Below are 18,149 nucleotides of genomic sequence, written 5' to 3'. Positions count from 1 at the left end.
AGTCTCGCCAGATCGGCGAGGCTAGAGCCTCGCCTGAGGCCGGCGAGGCCTCGGCCTCGCCAGATCGGCGAGAACGAGCTTCGCCGGCCTCCCGCGAGCTCGTCCTCGCCTGTGGTCGGTCGCCGGCCACGGCGATCGGCCAAAAATAAAGGAAAAATAAAAATAAAAAATAATTAAAAATTCGATTTAAAAAATAAAAAAAATGTTTATTTTTTTATTTTTTTCTTGGATAATGACTTTATGGAAAATATTTTTTAGAAATGTCGCATTTTTCGTAAAACAAACAGAACCTTAATTTTAAAAAAAATTATAAAATTTTTTCACTAGCTTTGTATTGCAAAAAATATTTTAGCAGTATAATTTAAAAAAAAATCATAAGAAACAAGTATTCCTAGATTAGGTTAAATATAAAAGTGTTTTAGCAATATGGGTCGGGTATGGGTTGGGTATGGGTCAGGTTAGGTATGGATCGAGATATTTACACTATGAATAAATGGGTCATAAACGGGTTAATAGGTCAATTTAGGTCGGACCATTTATGACCCAACCCAAACCCGACCCGACCCACCCGTTTAACAGGTCTACTTGAAACTTATTCTGCATATTTTAAAACTTAGAATCTGAAATTGGGTTTCTACCGGTCCGGTTCTCAGGAATCATGTTCACCCCTACTCCTCCTCCACCTTCAAATGGAGCAGTAGAATTTAACTGCCGGCAGCTCCTTAAATTCCTCTCACATGGATTCATAAATAAGCTAATGAAGAGAGGTCATACAGAAGGAGACTATCTTGGAGGCTTGATGTGCATAGCGTGCAATCAAGGCCACTTTTACTTCACTCAATTGGGCCTGAAAATAAAAAAAAATAAAAACAAACAAACTGCCAAAAAAGGGTCATTTCTGAAATGGGGAAACGAGGAGGAACTGCACTCGGGAAGAATGGAAACCCGAAAGGACAACTTGTTGCGTCGCCCCGAGAAAAGAAGCCAGAAAAGACGCACAGGCTTTTCTCGTTCTGCCATTGGCGAAACCTTCGAGGATTTCATTTTCTCTGTATTGACAGAACAGAGTTGCAGTCAGGATCAAATGCTTCGTGTGCACCTCCTCGGTGAAACTTCGATGCCGTCTTCTTTCGCCGTTTGACCTCTTGCTACAGAGCAGTAATGACCATCTCTCTCTCTCTCTCTCTCTCTCTCTCTCTCCCCCGGTGTTCTTCCATGAATTTCTACACTGCTACACACGTGTAGGGACGGGTGGGGACAGACGAGAAAGACGGGATACAGTCACTTCAGTTTGGTTCACACAAAGAACAAGAGATGCACCGGATGCATTCCTATGCCATTTTAAATTCCGAGGGATTATTATATCATGATCGTAAACTTCACTGCAAGGTAATTAACTAATCCAAATAATTACATGGCGCGAACGTTAGTTTTCGCATGATTTTGGCACCCGCGATGACTGTACAACTAAGGGGTCGGTGCACTGTAAATAGGTTTATGCCGTATAGCATAAGTATGGCCTTTTCTTTTTCTTCCCGAGTTATCTGTATGGAAGTTTTGATAGAATAACATTGAAATTTTGGTATTTTGACTAACATTATAGTCAAAAGGAACTTTTCCCGGGGTAGTATATGAAATTTAGTGAAGAAGAGCTAGAATAAAATTTCTAATGAAATCAATGTATATACATATAGACACACCAACGGGAAGCACGTGATGGCATTTAAGACGAGGCTGGCTTTTCATGAATGCCCATCTATTGAGAATACGCAAATTTTGGGTTCTTTTACCAACTTGGAAGGGTATCGAGGCTTATAGGTTTAGTCAAAAAGGCTAAACTTTCACCCCACAAAGAAAAAGGGGGATCATGTATGCTTGATAGACAGTGTAGGAGCATGGCTGTTGCAGCACAAAGTCCTCTGCCCTCGCTCCTTTTTGTGGCCTTTCGGGGCAGATTTTCATCTGCCAAGCAGAGCACCTCTAATGCTTCCCCCCTGAATTCCATTTGACTTTTTGTCGAGAAGCCCACCACCTACAGCCAAAAGTGGAGGGGCTCTATCCCTATGAATCTCTGCATTATCATATCACTTGGATCAAGTTAATCCCATTTTGAAAAGTTTGATGACATCTGCTTGATGATATGCAAAAGGGTACATGTGTGCAGAAATTTTACTGTATGTGTGCGGTATTTCAGACGAAGAGATGAATGCGAAGCTGCGATGAGCGATCTTAAGGCCTCGCTAGTTCCGATACCTACTCAATTAGTCAAAACGTGTTACCTTACCGCGTGAACCTTGCAAAGCAAGACTCCTGCACGATTTGCGGGGAGACGATCGACGCGCCGACATGCTACTTTCCGAACATATTCGCGTGCAAAAATGAACATTTTCATTTTTGATGGCGCAGGTGGAATCAGAAGTACAGATGAACTCTGTTAATTACACTCAAATCATGCAACATGCAATGTTGGAAGTTGATTAGTACTGGGTGCGAGCATTAAAGTGGATGTCATCTCTCTCCCATCTTCAGTCTCTCTCAACATGAAATAAAGAGGTGAAAGAAACACGACCGGACGAGACATTAAGAATGAAACGAGGTTGGTGGTCCTTCCGACTCTTCATCTTCAACCAGTACTCTGCACTTCACACTGCCCTTTGCTTCTCTGTGCCCTCCCTATTCCCACACAAAATTGCACAGGCCAAAATTTGCCTGAAAGAGAAGTACAAGAAACCTATTCGTTTCATCGCAATCATCCCCTGCTCTCTTATATAAAGAACCACTCCCACAAACTCTTGAGCGCCACCAACAGTACAATAGCCCCAGAGCCAACATAAACTGTCCAGAAAATAATCATGAGGTCACTTTGTCGTGTCTTCTTCTGCTGCGCCATGCTGTTGTTGCTCCTAGTCCCACCATCCAACTGTGTGAAGCATTCAGGTAAATTTTCTCCATTTCATGGTACTTCATCGCCGCAAGTGATCATTAGTTTTCACAGAGCTTGTAGCTCATGAAAATGCTCATGAAAATCCAGTTTCATTTCCTCAAATTCGAAAGACTTCCATGTGGATTCTTTTCGGCACCGTAAATATACTGACAAATTTCCTTTTTCTTCTGGTTTCTCTTCCCCTGCACGTATCCGAAACACTGTGAAGACCCTCCCGGTTTCTTCCTGCATTCATCGAAAGAAGGTCTCAACCAGTCCAGTGCAGAGGCCAGAGCTTCAAAAATGGCAGTTTCCACTTCCAGCCACAGAAAGGGTTTGCCACATGGTGAAAAGAGTTCAACCCCTCTCCTTCGTTTTTACCTTTTTCACTCTCTCGGGCGCATAAAAGTAAAAACCAAACCTTTTTCTTGGCATGTGGACATGACCATTTTGTCAACCATTTTTCTTGTTTTGTTTTTTTGGTGCAGGATCAGCATCATCATCACTGTGCAAAAGCAGAGACATAAGCATCTCGCAGAGCAGAGACTCGTCGTCCTCGGGGATACCACAGTTCATTGTCCAAATCATGAACACCTGCACCGTGCCTCGCTGCTCGCCTACGGGCATTCACCTCCACTGCGGCTGGTTTGCCTCGGCCAGGATGGTGAACCCGAGGAGCTTCAAGAGGCTCGCTTACGACGATTGCCTCGTGAACGGAGGCGAGGCCTTGAAGCCCAGCCAGATCGTCCGCTTCACTTACTCCAACTCCTTCATGTACCCTCTCGCCTTCAAGTTTGCCAAGTTTTGCTGAGCTCACAATCTCACAGAGAGAGAGAGTGAGAGATTCATCAGCGACTAAGTATAGTGTTGATTCTGATTTTTGATCTTTTGGTTCATACGAAATTTAACTTCTCTAGGAGTGCTGACACGGGTGTGTGCGCAAGTAAGTTTGAGGATTACTTGTGGAATGATTTGGTTATGCTGATGTTCTAAACTGCGCATTTTGAAGAAGAGATTTTTATTGCCTTGGTCAATGCTCAATGCTAACACAATTCTCTGTTAGTAATTTCACTTTTGTGTTTCCAATGAACTGGGTTATGACTAAGGTAAGCCAAAAAGAATCAATGGAAGAAAGAAAGAAAGGAGTGGGTATGACTATGATTTGCATGTGATTTATTACTTATGACAATGTGTGCATTCCACTAGATGCTAATTTATCACACGCTTGTTAGGGATTGTTCATGCAATAGTTTGATTCTGACCATATCAGATTCCAAACAAGCTCTATCATCCCGATTGTAATTGAGCGCTAAGCTTTCACGGTCTCTGTTCTCATTGATTTTTCCTAGACCAAGTCAAATGACTTTCATCATGGATATAAGAATGCCACTTGAAACTTTGGAAGAACCTAAAATCTTTCGTACTGATATCAGAGCCTTAACACATTTCTTCGTCGAGTCAAAAGCTACTATTCGTAGTTAAGATGCCTGCATAGTGCTTGGAATGGGAAATTCTGAAACTCTGGCGCCACGTTACGTTTGATTTCACCGAGATAGTCAATTTTTGCCACTCCAGAATTGTCTTCTTTGCATATGTAACAAATTAAACACATTTCAAAAAACGATACATATCGTAGTATATTAACAGTAATCTATAGTTATTATATAATATATAACATTATAAAATACTTTTTTAAGTATGGAATTATAGAATGCTACGTTCGGCCCCATTAATGAAACCAAACAGCTGTCCCCTAATCCAGTTAGTTGAAAAATGCTTAAGTATTGGAACACTACAAGGCCCAGCCCTCCACCGTTTTTCCACCGCTCTTGGCCCATCTCACCCACAACACAACCCCCGAACAACCGCACTTCTTGGGAAGCCTGCCCCCATCCTACTGGCCCAGACCCACGACGATAACGGACCTCGGGACCGGGACCCAAACAACCATACAATTGGACTAGGATTGGTGGGGTGCGCCGGGCCAAGGCAGCAGTGCAACGCCAAGGCGACGCGCGAGAGCCCCAGCAGCAAGCTACTGTGATGGACTCTCCCCCTCGAAAAATAAATTTAATATCATGTGAACCGATGGCCCACGTATCAGATATTAAACTGATAAGAACAGATACTACACTTGATCTTAGCCAAAAGGCCGAGAAAGGTATGAATTGGCTCGGCACATGGCTCGGTTTTTATTGACGACTCTCTCTCACGGTCTTAGGGTACCAATTCGATGTGGGACTTTTCACTCAGAGCTTCCACGCATGCGCGCTTCTCTCTTTGCCTCTGCTCTCTGGAAAAGCAACGAGAGGGTCGTGCATGGCCAGGCCCGCTGTTTCCTTTCTTCTGTTCTTTTTCTCTGGCGTTTTGCAGCCATAGTTAGCTTCCATCGAAGGGCTTTCTGATAATCGAGCAATGGCCTTTTTTTCGACCAGGACGGCTTTGGCTGCTGAGCAGTTTGCTATACCGGGTGCTGCATTTTGTCATCAATGCACGAGCTTATGAACCCTTTCTTTGACTAGATACTTTAGGCACATTCAGTCCCCAATCTGAGGTTTTTCTTATAGTTTCTGTGATTCGTTAGCTCCATATTTTCGTGTTGTGAGAGCTCCGGTTATACAGGTAAAGCCCGAGCCTAGAAGTAGCTAAAACTACATTGGCTAAGGAATATGTTGGGTCAAAACTCGAGTGGTTAACCTTAACATGGGATTACTCGCACTTGGTACTTGGAAGTATGAGATTTGTACCTGCGCAGCTAGTCAAATATACTTGTTCGCTCCTTAACCACTAATCTAATCTTGTGGAGTTTCAATAAATCTCAACTTATTGGCAACAAGTCCTATGACCTACAATAGGGAGGACATGTGAACATCAAAAAACTGAGAGATGGTGCTGTCGCATTTCATGGTGCCTTGCGACTTCCATCATCCTGCTACTGAATCCCCCTGTACTGTGACTTAAGAATTGAGAATGACTCATTGATAAAGTTCAATCAATGGCTTTTTTCCCAGGAAAATTTGACATTTTTAGGTGCGAATCATAGGTGAGATGTGGCGATGGCCCTTACTAATTGGCATAGCCCCATCTTTCAAATTCATTCAGTTCTCTCATTGTGATAAGAAGAAGTACGTATTGCCAGTGTGCCCTCGTCTTGTTAAGTTATTGTGGTAGCCTCTTACGCTTTCGTCTCCGACGAATATTGGCCTTAAAGTGCTTTGGATCACAGCTCTCAGACTAGAATTTACGCCCAATTTCAGGTTGTTGGAAACTTCCCTGAACACAGGATGGAGAGCACCTAACACTTAAGGAGACGCTCCTTGGCCAAACTTGAAAAGGGGAGGGGGGGGGGGGGGGGGAATTAGCTGTCGACTGTCATATTGACTATTCAAGAGGTCAACGGAAAAAGGTGCATGCGGAGAACATTGAGCTGAAAACTAATGTTACTTTTAACTCGAACAAGAGCAGATGCTTGTTACAATGCTTGCCTCAGATAGCGAAGGAAACCGGTAATGTGTCTTATAGAGAAGCAGAGAAACTACATGCGAAAGCTGGGGGATAAAAAGTTGGAGCTTTCAATGTATAAAGTCTATTGAAGTAGAAGGGTTTAGCAGGATTGATCTCCCTGTACATGTACTGTCGATGTTTTAAAACAACAAGCATGACAAGGATACATGTTTTCAGCTCGTCGTCTCTCTTTCAATATACTCCTGTCGTAGGCTCCCAATTGTCTTTAGAAGGTTCTCAGCCTCGCAGGCCTTGAGACTGGATGCAATTCGCGCCTCTCCAGCCTCTGTTCGAGTTGTTTAGTCCGAAATCTCGGTGGGACTAATCCAAAACTCGCGACACAGCATGATAACAACAACCGGTAATTGCCGGGACCAATCATCTAAAGCTATGACTGATTTTTTACAGCACCCGCATTCCTTGACAGTACCTCATACCAAACCAAACATGCTAAATTCAAAAAACCAATTTAATCATATGGTGCAGCAATTCATTTTTCACCATATCCTAATATATCAAGAACACATGAATCAGAATAATAAAAATTTACAATAGAGTTATTGGGGTGCGCCAGGCCAAGGCAGTAGTGCAACGCCTAGGCGACGCTCAAGAGCCCCAGCAGCAAGCTACTGTGGCGAGCTCTCTCCCAAGAAAAATTAATTTAATATCATATGGACCGATGGCCCACATATCAGATATTAAACTGATAAGAACAGATACTACACTTGATCTTAGCCAAAAGGCCGAGAAAGGTATGATTCGAGTAACCGTCGGGCCTTGACTTTTGGCAGAGCTCATTTGATTGACCTTTCCCCTTGTTTCCTATGGGGGACTCTTGCATGGAGTCCTTGTCCTTAGACTTTGACCATTCACATTGACACTTACTCTGTCTCTCCTCTACCGCGAGCGGAATCAATGATCTGGTGAAGCAAGACTTGGAATGTGCAAGAGATGGTGTTGTTGCATTTTGTGGCACCTCGCAGCTTCCCAGCGTGCTCTTGTTTTTTTGAGCTATCTGCAGCCAGCTCTTATTCAATTGTCTTTGACAAATCCTGTCCTTAAAAGTACTGCAGATGGCAGCGAATGAACGAACAGGGCCGTTTTACACCAACCAAAACTGAATCTTGAGTAGCACACAGGATGGAGAGTACCTAATCCACAAGATGGACAATCTCGAATGAATTTGGGCTGCCATATATTTCGTAAGCAGTACATACATGATTACAACAGTAATTCCTTAACTGACTGGTCAATGTCTTGATCACCTTCATCGCCCAGCGAAAAGAGAAAAGGCACAGGGATGATCTGGAATGCGAACACGGTCGCCAACTCGATAGAATTTGTTTGATTTTTCACTACTCCAACAGTGTTCAGTGACAAGAAAATCAAATCAACCCCTAGCGGATGGAATTATCCGGATTTTCCTATAGCGTTTTAACTGATCGATTCAGAATATGAAAGCAGCATTGAAACTTTCATTCAGCAGTCGTCGGGCTGTCTTATCTCAGTTTTTCCCATCATATGTTGATATGGTATGAAATAACTCTAATGAACTTGTAACCGCCCGATATATTCATAGATAAACCAACGAATAAATAAATAACAGAGAAAGAAACATCGAATTACAGGAAGTTTGACACTGCCAAAACTTTGTTTTATTTTGGACCAATCAATCCCGATGACGAAAACAAGCCAAATGACACTAGACGACTGGGATTATTCAACACAGAAAACAACCAACCATGTTTTCCCTTCCTCCTGTTGTCATTTTTCTCCATAAACAATCTCATCCTCTCTAGAGAATCTTCCACAATCCATGGATCATAAATAACACTCGAAAACTCCTACTATTATCTGACACTGCATCTTTAGCTCAACACTGGCACAGGAGAAAACCATGGCCACTCTGTCTCGATCTCAGCTCCTTCTTCTTCTTCTGCTTTTTCTTCCACCACACGGTCACACTCCTTTAACCCCAGACTCAAATGCTTAAACTAGAATCACCTGGTCAACAGTGCTTGGAGTTGCATTCCAAATCGGAGGAACCTGGTAAAACTAGAATAGCCCATTGGAGCACACAAATACAAAATGCACTTAGTGTGAGTTTGCGCAAGAATCGAGAGGATCGCAATGTCCTGTCACTGAAGAGCTTTGAAAGGAAAGTGCTAATTGCCCAGAAAAGGGGTGTTGGATGCAATCGGTAGTGAAGAATTCAGAGGGAAATTAGTTGTTGCATCCACCAAGAATAAAGCATGACATCATACAATCCATCACACAAAGAGGTTGAAACACGACGATGCATGCAGAGAGCTTCGAGCTATTTCTTGTCACAACAACCTTAGTGACATGCATAGGAAACTGGTAATAATCTTTTCAGGAAACAGCCGAATCATATGTGAAGTAGATCAAAAGATCAAATGCTCGATGTGCAAAGTCTTAGTGCAAAGTCTTAGTGAAGTAGAAGGATGTCTAGCAGGATTGTTCATCCTGTACATGTATTATGGATGTCTTGAAACACATCATCAAAGGACAAAATTTCAGCATGCTGGTCTAATTGAATGTTGTCGTTTGTCCTAATTCCATAATGTCTGGTCCTATCTGCTAATGCCAGGACTGATAGACAGAATGAGACATTTTCTCCTCCTAATTCTGAGCTCATGTCAAGAACCATTTGAAACTAAGATTTGGTGGGGTGCGCCACGCCAAGGCAGCAGTGCAATGCCAAGACGACGCACAAGAGCCCCAGCAGCAAGCTACTGTGATGGACTCTTACCCCAGAAAAATTAATTTAATATCATGTGGACCGATGGCCCACGTATCAGATATTAAACTGATAAGAACAGATACTACACTTGATCTTAGCCAAAAGGCCGAGAAAGGTATGAGACTAACGCTCGTCAAGCCTTGCCTTTTGACAGAGCTCATTTTGTTGACCTTTGACTTTCGTTCCTATGTGGGACTGTTGCAATCAGTCCTTGTTCCTGGACATTCACCATTCCAATTCACACTTCTGTCTGTTCTCGACAGCTAGTGCCATCAACGGTGTGGTGGAGAAAAACTGTCTATGTGCTTATTTTCTTCCCCAGATTGATGTCAAATGAATGTCAGCTCCACTTGTTTAGTTTGGAACTTAAAACGTGCAAGAGATGGTGCTGTCACATTTTGCATCACCTCCCACCTTCCACTGCATTGCCAGTGTGCACTTTGTTTTCTTAACTTCTCCCCAGCCACCTCTTATGCGTTTGTTTGTCTTTGACAAGCTTGGCCTTAGAGTTCCTTAGATCGCAGCTCTTGAACATGATTGTTTTACTCCGATTTCAGATCTTGTGAGCTTTCCCTGAATTTGGGACGTAGGATGGCCAATACCCGATACATACATTGGACGCCCTCCAACACTCCAAAGAATTTGCGCTGCCCTTTTTGTCATGAGCAGTACATACCACAGACATGGCTTCAATTCCAGTAGTGTCGTAAGATAATGCTCGTTGTCTCAATCCATTTCGCCACCTGGCAAAAGAAAAAAAGGGCACATCGATGATCTGCAACTAGAACCCTGTCGCTGATCCTATAGAATTTGTTTGATTTTTTGGTACAACCGGTGTTCAATAATGAGAAAATCAAACTGTCCCCTATCGGATCAAATAATGCAGGTTTGCCTAAGGCATTCTATATGAAGCTTAAATCACCACACCCTGTTTTAGTTCGAACCAATCAGTCCCAGTGATGAGAACAAGCCTAATGACTCAGAGCTACTATATTATTCAACAGAGAAACCAAACAAACCGCACTTCTTTCAACTTCTTGTCATTTTTCTCTAAAAAAAGAGTCCCGCCTTTTCCAGAGAAACAACACTTGAAACTCATACTATCACTGGACAATGCATCTTTAGCTCAACTGACAAAAGAAAACCGTGGCCACTCCTCATTGTTCTATCTTACCTCCAACTTCTTCGTCCCCCTCTTCATTGTCACACACCTTTATCCCTGGCTCAAATGCTTTAAATAGAGTCACCTGGTCAACAGTGCTTGGAGTTGCATTACAAATCGGAGGAATCTGGTGAATAGAACAGCCAAGTGGAGCAGCACAAATATAAAATATACATATTGCGAGTTCGTGGAAGAATCAGAGTATGGTGATGTCCTGCCACTGAAGAGCCTTGGAGGAAAGCGTTAAATCACTGAAATTCGAAAAGGGCATCAGAGATTGGACAAAAAAGCTGCAACGGGCGGTGAAGAACTCGAAGGGGAGATTAGCTGTTGGGTTGGTCAACATGAAAATCCTCCCATTCATCGCAGTAGAGAGGTCAAAACATGAAGATGCATGTGGACAAACTTTGAGGTGAAAACTAAGATGTTATTTTCAATCAAATATGAGCTGATGCTTGTTAGACGGGGTTGGCTTCAGTTAATGTGCACAGTGGTATGTCTTAGAGAGAGCAGCAAGATTACAAGTGAAATCTTCTCTTCCTCACAAGTCTCGAGACAGTTTAGTCCTAAATTCGACTTTCAGGTCTCGAGACCGTAGCCAATTCATGTCCCTACAAGTTCTATGGAGATAATAATGCAACATAGCAGGATAAGAACAACCGGTAACACCAGGACTGACACAGTAATCTAAATTCAAAAATTCCTGACAGTACCTCAAACCAAAAACACCAATCTAAATTCAAAAGACGATCTCCATGCATCTTAAAATCAAGACCACTTCAGTCACCAAGTATGTAAACTTTAAACTAGATTTGGTGGGGTGCGGCAGGCCAAGGCAATAGTGCAACGCCAAGGCGACGCGCGAGAGCCCCAGCAGCAAGCTACCGTGGTGGACTCTCCCCTCGAAAAATTAATTTAATATCATGTGAACCGATGGCCCACGTATCAGATATTAAACTGATAAGAACAGATACTACACTTGATCTTAGCCAAAAGGCCGAGAAAGGTATGAGTCTAACGCTCGTCAAGCCTTGCCTTTTGACAGAGCTCATTTTGTTGACCTTTGACTTCCGATTCTATGTGGGACTGTTGCATTCAGTCCTTGTTCTTGGACATTCACACTTCTGTCTGTTCTGTACAGCGAGTGCCATCAACGGTGAGGTGAAGAAATACTGTCCGTGTTCTTACCTTCTTCCCCAGATTGACGTCAAACGTCCGCTTCACTTGTTTAGCTTGGAACTTAGAATATGCAAGAGATGGTGCGTTGCATTTTGCAGGAGAGCTTCCACTGCACTGCCAGTGTGCACTTTGTTTTCTTGAGTTCTCCATGGCCACCATTATGTGTTTGTTTGTCTTTGATAAGTCTTGGCCTTAACTTTCTGCAGATCGCAGCTCTTGAACACGATCGTTCCGATTTCAGATCGTTTGAGCTTCCCTGAATCTTGATCGGGCCATAGGATGGACAGTACCCCAACGAATTTGCGCAGCCATATTTGTCATGAGCAGTACATACCCCAGAAATGGCTTCGATTCCAGTAGTGTCATAAGATAACTGCTCAATGTCTCAATCCATTTCGCCGCCCGGCAAAAAGGAAAAAAAGGCACATCAATGATCTGCAACTAGAACCCTGTCACTGATCCTGTAGAATTTGTTTGATCTTTCGCTACTACCGGTGTTCTATGATGAGAAAATCGAACTAGAACAGCCAAATGACTCTGAGCTACTATAATATTCAACAGAGAAACCAAAGAAACCATGCTTCCCTTCAACTTCTTGTCATTTTCCACCAGAAGAAAGTCCATCTTCTCTAGAGAAATAAAACATAAAAGTTAAAACTCATACCATCACTGTACAATGCATCTTTAGCTCCACTGACAGAAGAAAACCATGGCCACTCCTCTCATTTCTCTATCTCACCTCCAACCTCTTCTTCCTCCTCTTCATTGCCGCACTCTTTTTATCTCCTGACTCAAATGCTTTAAATAGAGTCACTTGGTCAACAGTGCTTGGAGTTGCATAGGGAATCGCAGGAAAATCTGGTTACTAGGACAGCCCAGTGGAGCAGCACAAATATAAGACATACATATTGCGAGTTTGTGGAAGAATTGGAGTATAGTGATATCCTGTCACTGAAGAGCACTGGTAGGAAGTGTTAATTCGAGAAGGGATGTCGGAGATTGGAAAAAAGAGCTGCAACGGGCAGTGAAGAACTCGTAGGGTAGATTTGACGTTGTGTTGGTTAAGAACTAAGCATGAAAATCCTCCCACTCACCACAGTAGAGAGGTCAAAACATGAAGATGCATGTGGACAACCTTGAGTGAACACTAAGATGTATTCAATCAAATATGAGCTGATGCTTGTTAGACCGGGTTTGCTTCAGCTAGTGCGCAAAGTGGTAAGTCTGGTAGAGAAGCAGGAAGATTACAAGTGAAAGCGTGGTAAGTCTGGTAGAGAAGCAGGAAGATTACAAGTGAAAGCGTGGTAAGTCTGGTAGAGAAGCAGGAAGATTACAAGTGAAAGCTTCTCTTCCTCACAGGTCTCTCAAGATTGTAGGCAATTCGCGTCCTTACGAGTTCAGTTGAGATTGTTTAGTCCTAATTCCAAAACTCTAAAATGCAACATAGCAGGATAAAAAGAACAGACTGATCATTAGAACACTTGATTTTTGATTTTTGACAGTTCCTCAAGACCACTAAACATTAAACTAGATTTGGTGGGGTGCGCCAGGCCAAGGCAGCAGTGCAACGCCGAGGCGACGCGCGAGAGCCCCAGCAGCAAGCTACTGTGGCGGACTCTCCCCCTAGAAAAATTAATTTAATATCATGTGGACCGATGGCCCACGTATCAGATATTAAACTGATAAGAACAGATACTACACTTGATCTTAGCCAAAAGGCCGAGAAAGGTATGATTTGGGCAGTGGACAGGCCTTGCCTTTTGTCAGAAGCTCCTTTCATTAATCTGTCAGTCCATGTTCTATGTGGGACTCTTGGATAGAGTCCTTTTTTCAGACATTCACATTTCTGACGACAGCTTCGCTTGTTGTGTTTGCAAGCAGAATGGAGCAGACAGACATGGCGTTGTTCTTGTTGCATTTCATGTCACCTTTCCGTTCCCTTGCCTCGCTCCTCAATCAGTCGTGTCCGATTGATAAATTAAGCATGACTCGTTCCTGAGAACTTCCGGTTATCACGTCGAGTCTGTTTTCCGAGAAAATTTACTTCTTCAGGTTTACCAAATCAAATAAGGCTCTCATAGTTCTTGTCAGTGAAGCATGGATTTCCAGTTTGCCTCGGTTTTGTTAAGTCCTTGACCATCGAACATCGCTCGGCCATTTTGGCAAGAAAAATAGGCTCGAATGATATCACTTTACCCCAATCTCGGCTCGATTTCGGGCCTTCCCTGATCACTGAATCTTGAGCAGAAAAAAAACCAATGGAGAGTAGCAGATACACGAGACACACACTCTGCCAACGAAGATGCTTCTTTTGTCTAGGAAGTGAACTGGATGAGCAATACGTCAACACCTATGTACTACATTTCTACAATGGCAATGACCGGTTCTGTATCTCGATCAATCTCATTTCCTAGCGACGGAAACATAGATCTGCAGCAACAATTTACTGCTGATTCTTAGACAGTTCAGTCTGTTGCTTTTTACAAGAACTCAGCATTGTTCTGCGAGAAAATTCATATCTCCCTTAGAGGTCGAAGTTATCGGGTTTTGCGGGTGATTTTCACGCGGGAATATTCATTCATACCCAGGCAGTCATTGCGAGACAAGTAAGTGTACAACAACAATTTGTGATAAATGACAAGGCAAGAACCATCAGACTAGGCTAAAAGCTCAACTCACATGGCTTTCTTCTTTGTCTGACCAATCAGTAGCAATACTAGAACGAGACAATTAACCCTTAAATTACTATTATCTCGTTATAATCAATCACGCTTCTCTTCATCCTATTGTCCTTTTCCTCCAAGAACAATCCCATCTTCTATACAGAATCTCTCCCCATGAGTCACCATCCAGTTTTCTTGAGAAAAACACTTTAAAAAAACTCCTAGTCCTCGTTTTCGCAGTACTGCACAATACATCTTTAACTCAAGACTGACAGAGAGAAACAACCATGGCCACTCCTCTCAATCTCACCTCCAACTTCTTCTTCTTCATCTTCACAGTCACGCTCCTCTACGTGGCCTACACGATCCCTAGACACGAGCCGAAAGAGACCAACCTGGTCTTCTACGTGCACGACTACCTGACCGGCCACGACGCGTCCGCCGCGACCGTGGCGGGGAAAACCGGGCCGGAGTCGAGCATCCTGCACTTCGGGACGATTCTGGTGGTCGACGACCCGGTGACCGAGGGGCCGACCATCGAGTCGAGGGAGATCGGGAGGGCGCAGGGGATGTACGTAAACTCGCAGCTGGACGGGAAGGGGCTGCACCTGGTGTTCTCGGTGATCTTCACCGACGGCGAGCACGAGGGGAGCACCCTGGAGATCCAAGGGGCCGATCTGTTCGCGATGAAGGAGAGGGAGTTCGGGGTCGTCTCGGGGACCGGCCAGTTCAGGTTCGTGAAGGGGTATGGGGTCATGGTCACAGAGTCCATGGACATGGCCAACTTGAGAGCTGTGCTCAAGCTGAATGTAACAGTCAAGCATTACTGAATATGGAGACAAGTGAAGAGATTGTTAATTTGCCTTTTTAATTTGAGTTGCTTTTCCAGTTTGGAGCTATCAAAGATAAGAGTGCCTTTCTTTTTTTACTTTTGTTATAAGAAATTGAAGCACGCGCCACAAGCATCACCGTGCATTTTCTCACTTTATGAAAGGTTGAATAAATTGTGGCCTGGCCACCAAGAATATAAGGTAGAAAAAAGATCGAATGATTTGTGGGGTAATATTGGTCCTCATTGATTAATTAATCATGTGCCACCGAAATAAATTGCTGGGAAAATATCAATTAAGGACCCCAAGTGGGGTCAAATTCTCAAAAAAGGGCCCAAAGTGAACATAGTATCAAATAAGGGCCCGACGCTGACGAGGGCGGCCTCGCCTGAGGCCGGCGACCTCCGCCGGCCACGGCTATGGCCGGCGGAGGAAGAGAAGCAAAAAAAAAGAGAAGGAAAAGGAAAAGAAAAAAAAACAGAAAAGGAAAAACAGAAAGGAAAAAATAAAAAAAAAATAAAAATTTTACTGTTCCGGTGTCGGAATAGTAACATTCTCACCGGCCGACGACCCAGGCCCTTATTTGAGACTTTTTGAGCACTTCGGATTCTTATTTGAGACTGATTGGGCACTTTAGGCCCTTATTTGACACTATGTTCATTTTGGGCCCTCTTTTGAGAATTTGACCACACTTTGGGTCCTTAATTGAAATTTTTCCTAAATTGCTGGTACAATTAGGGGTGTTAGCGGCCGGTTGTGTTCGGATCCCTATCGATTACCCGAGCTGATCCTGACATGAAGGGTATACGTTTTTTTTTTTTTTGGTGACCCGCCCCGAGACCCGACGTGTATAGAACCCGTACCGGAAAAAACGGTTCGGATTGGGTTGGGTTGGGTTATGGAGTTTTCTTTTTTGTGAATGGACTTTTGGGGTAAGGAGCCCAAACTGAAGCCCAACATAGTTTTCTAAATGCCAAACTCTATCGCAACTAGCGCATATGTCTGTGTTGTGCACGGGGAGGAAAATGAAATTGCAGTGTGAAAGTAATAAGAAAAATGACACAAATGGTTCCGAACTTTGGTCCAATATATAATGTGATCCATAAACTTTTAATTTGATCGATATGATCCCTGAACTTTATTTTAATGTGCAATGTAGTTCCCGAACTTTTAATTTGTTTAATGTGATCCTTAAACTTTTGAAATATTTTTGATATAGTCCCTGAACTATATAAAAATGTCTAATATTGTCCCTGAAAATATTAAACATTTTCATATAGTATAGGGAATAAATTTAATATGTACCAAAATTTGAGGAACTACGTTGAAAAAATTTAAAGTTCAAGTACGATATTGCACATTAGGTTAAAGTTCGGGGACCACATTATACATCGAGCCAAAATCTAGTGGCCACCGATGTCATTTTCCCAAAGTAAAAAAGGACATCGATGATCTATTGAAATGTTGATTTTGAGAATAAACTATAGTTGGTACTAAATTACTTTTTTTCCGAATATAACTTTGAAATTTTCAACCCTTCGGATATCAAAGCTAAATGTTGATGCAAAACAGACTTACCTTTACGGATTCGTTTTGACCGCTCGAATAAAGTAGGGAAAAGGAGCAATGTCAGGATTTTTTTTTCTTTGATTATTAATTTGCGTTTTCGCCGGCCGGGCTTTGAAAGGTGACATTGCACGACTTTTTACCGTCAAAGCCAAATTCTCCCAAAAAAAAAATTAAAAAAAAAACTAAAACCGATCTGGTGCGCTGAAATTGTTTGCTTTTGCTTTTTGCATTCTTCACACTAAAATTGACTATGCAGTCGGTAATGAGGAAGCGTTGACCGAATGGCCCCTTTTCTTTTCCTCCCAATTTCGGACATTAAAATTGTAAAGCATTGAAATTGAAATTTGAAAGTGAAGTACAAGGATATGGCTTGAGTGAAATTCACTTAATGCGTGGGACCAAAATTCGGTTCTTCCTGTGTTGAATGCACCTAACTCTCCCCTTTGCGCCCACCTAATTTGAGCTCCTCCTCTTTAACTCCCCCCCTACGCTCCACCTAATTCCGGTCAGCACATGAAATGATCATGTCGTGTTCTTAGATTGCGAATTAGAAACGGCATCTCTTTACGTCGATGACACCATCGGGTCGTGTTAAATGCACGACGCAAATTAAGAAAGCGAAATTCCGGTGGAAAGAGGGGAGATGGTAGACGAGAAAGCGAAAGAAAAACACGATCTTCCCATCGCAGGGGGGTGTTTGGCATCCTTTCGACGTCGTTGAGGTACTTTGCTCTTTTGAGCTGTAATTGTATTGATAACGACTATTTTGATAGGGCCTCAACTCATCATTCAAGGGATGAGAGAGTTATGTGAATCGATGGATGATCCTATAGCTATCAATTATGAACGGTCAATTTTAATGCTTCTTTAGAATGATTTTTCATTCGAGCTTTCTACTTTGTTTGAATCTTGCATCTCTTATAATCTAACATTTACTTAATTCGAGACCCCCAAAACCTTTAAAAATATGCAAATATTATTATGTTCTTCGCAATTTTTTTTGTAAAATTTAAATATTGCTTTCAGTCTCATCACCAATTGATAGTCAATATACAGGATGTTGCTTTTAATTTCAATCTAATCACGCCGATGACTAAATAAGATAGAATGCCATTTCAATTCTGTATCCATTCATTTCGAAATATCGGTAAACAACCAAGCATCGAAAAAGTACGGCGTTTTGCCATTCCAATTCGTAGTTTCGAATGGTTCGGAACTCCGTCTCGGAAGGCATCTAAGTTCGCAACATGAAATCACTACTGGAAAAAAAAAAATTCGTCCCGAGATATCGAAAAAAAAAAATTTCCTCAAGAATTTGATCTCCGAGTCAATTGACAACCTTATAAACCAAAATATCGAAATTTGGTCACGGACCACTCCGATCGAAACCTTACAAAGCAAGTCAAGTACGAGGGGCTGGCGCCGATTTCATGCGGACATTAAACAAAGTGATGTGGTTGGAGGAGTTAGGTGCGTTTGAATTGAATTATTTGAATATATGTATGCACAAAAGGTTCAAAGTGGCTTAGCTTGGCGTAGGGGAGTCGGCACAATT

At 42.6% G+C, this 18,149-nt stretch overlaps 2 protein-coding genes and 5 non-coding genes across 7 annotated transcripts; 2 read left to right on the top strand and 5 right to left on the bottom strand.

Annotated features, from left to right (window-relative positions):
- The first annotated feature begins 1,286 nt into the window (after nt 1-1,286).
- LOC115692009 (TPD1 protein homolog 1-like) lies at nt 1,287-3,957 on the top strand. The gene is made up of 4 exons (XM_056312159.1): nt 1,287-1,389; nt 2,407-2,937; nt 3,153-3,269; nt 3,412-3,957. The coding sequence occupies exons 2-4, from the start codon at nt 2,853-2,855 to the stop codon at nt 3,732-3,734; spliced, it is 525 nt and encodes a 174-aa protein (XP_056168134.1). The 5' UTR covers nt 1,287-1,389; nt 2,407-2,852; the 3' UTR covers nt 3,735-3,957.
- A 935-nt stretch (nt 3,958-4,892) lies between these two features.
- Nucleotides 4,893-5,088, bottom strand: LOC115692026 (U2 spliceosomal RNA). The gene has a single exon (XR_004007060.1). It is a non-coding gene; the product is annotated as a U2 spliceosomal RNA (small nuclear RNA).
- A 1,899-nt stretch (nt 5,089-6,987) lies between these two features.
- Nucleotides 6,988-7,183, bottom strand: LOC115692030 (U2 spliceosomal RNA). The gene has a single exon (XR_004007064.1). It is a non-coding gene; the product is annotated as a U2 spliceosomal RNA (small nuclear RNA).
- A 1,931-nt stretch (nt 7,184-9,114) lies between these two features.
- Nucleotides 9,115-9,310, bottom strand: LOC115692028 (U2 spliceosomal RNA). Its single transcript, XR_004007062.1, has one exon. It is a non-coding gene; the product is annotated as a U2 spliceosomal RNA (small nuclear RNA).
- Nucleotides 9,311-11,168: 1,858 nt separating this feature from the next.
- On the bottom strand, nt 11,169-11,363 carry LOC115692031 (U2 spliceosomal RNA). Its single transcript, XR_004007065.1, has one exon. It is a non-coding gene; the product is annotated as a U2 spliceosomal RNA (small nuclear RNA).
- Nucleotides 11,364-13,068: 1,705 nt separating this feature from the next.
- On the bottom strand, nt 13,069-13,264 carry LOC115692029 (U2 spliceosomal RNA). The gene has a single exon (XR_004007063.1). It is a non-coding gene; the product is annotated as a U2 spliceosomal RNA (small nuclear RNA).
- A 931-nt stretch (nt 13,265-14,195) lies between these two features.
- LOC115692008 (dirigent protein 11-like) lies at nt 14,196-15,061 on the top strand. Its single transcript, XM_030618760.2, has one exon. The coding sequence runs from the start codon at nt 14,483-14,485 to the stop codon at nt 15,023-15,025; it is 543 nt and encodes a 180-aa protein (XP_030474620.1). The 5' UTR covers nt 14,196-14,482; the 3' UTR covers nt 15,026-15,061.
- The last annotated feature ends 3,088 nt before the right edge of the window (nt 15,062-18,149 follow it).

This window comes from Syzygium oleosum, unplaced genomic scaffold (assembly GCF_021117445.2).
Source record: "Syzygium oleosum isolate NSW1041296 unplaced genomic scaffold, Sole_v2.1 Sole_v2.06, whole genome shotgun sequence".
Taxonomy (NCBI): domain Eukaryota; kingdom Viridiplantae; phylum Streptophyta; class Magnoliopsida; order Myrtales; family Myrtaceae; genus Syzygium; species Syzygium oleosum.
Note: the sequence above shows the minus strand (reverse complement) of the source record. Positions and strands in the feature narration are given on the sequence as shown.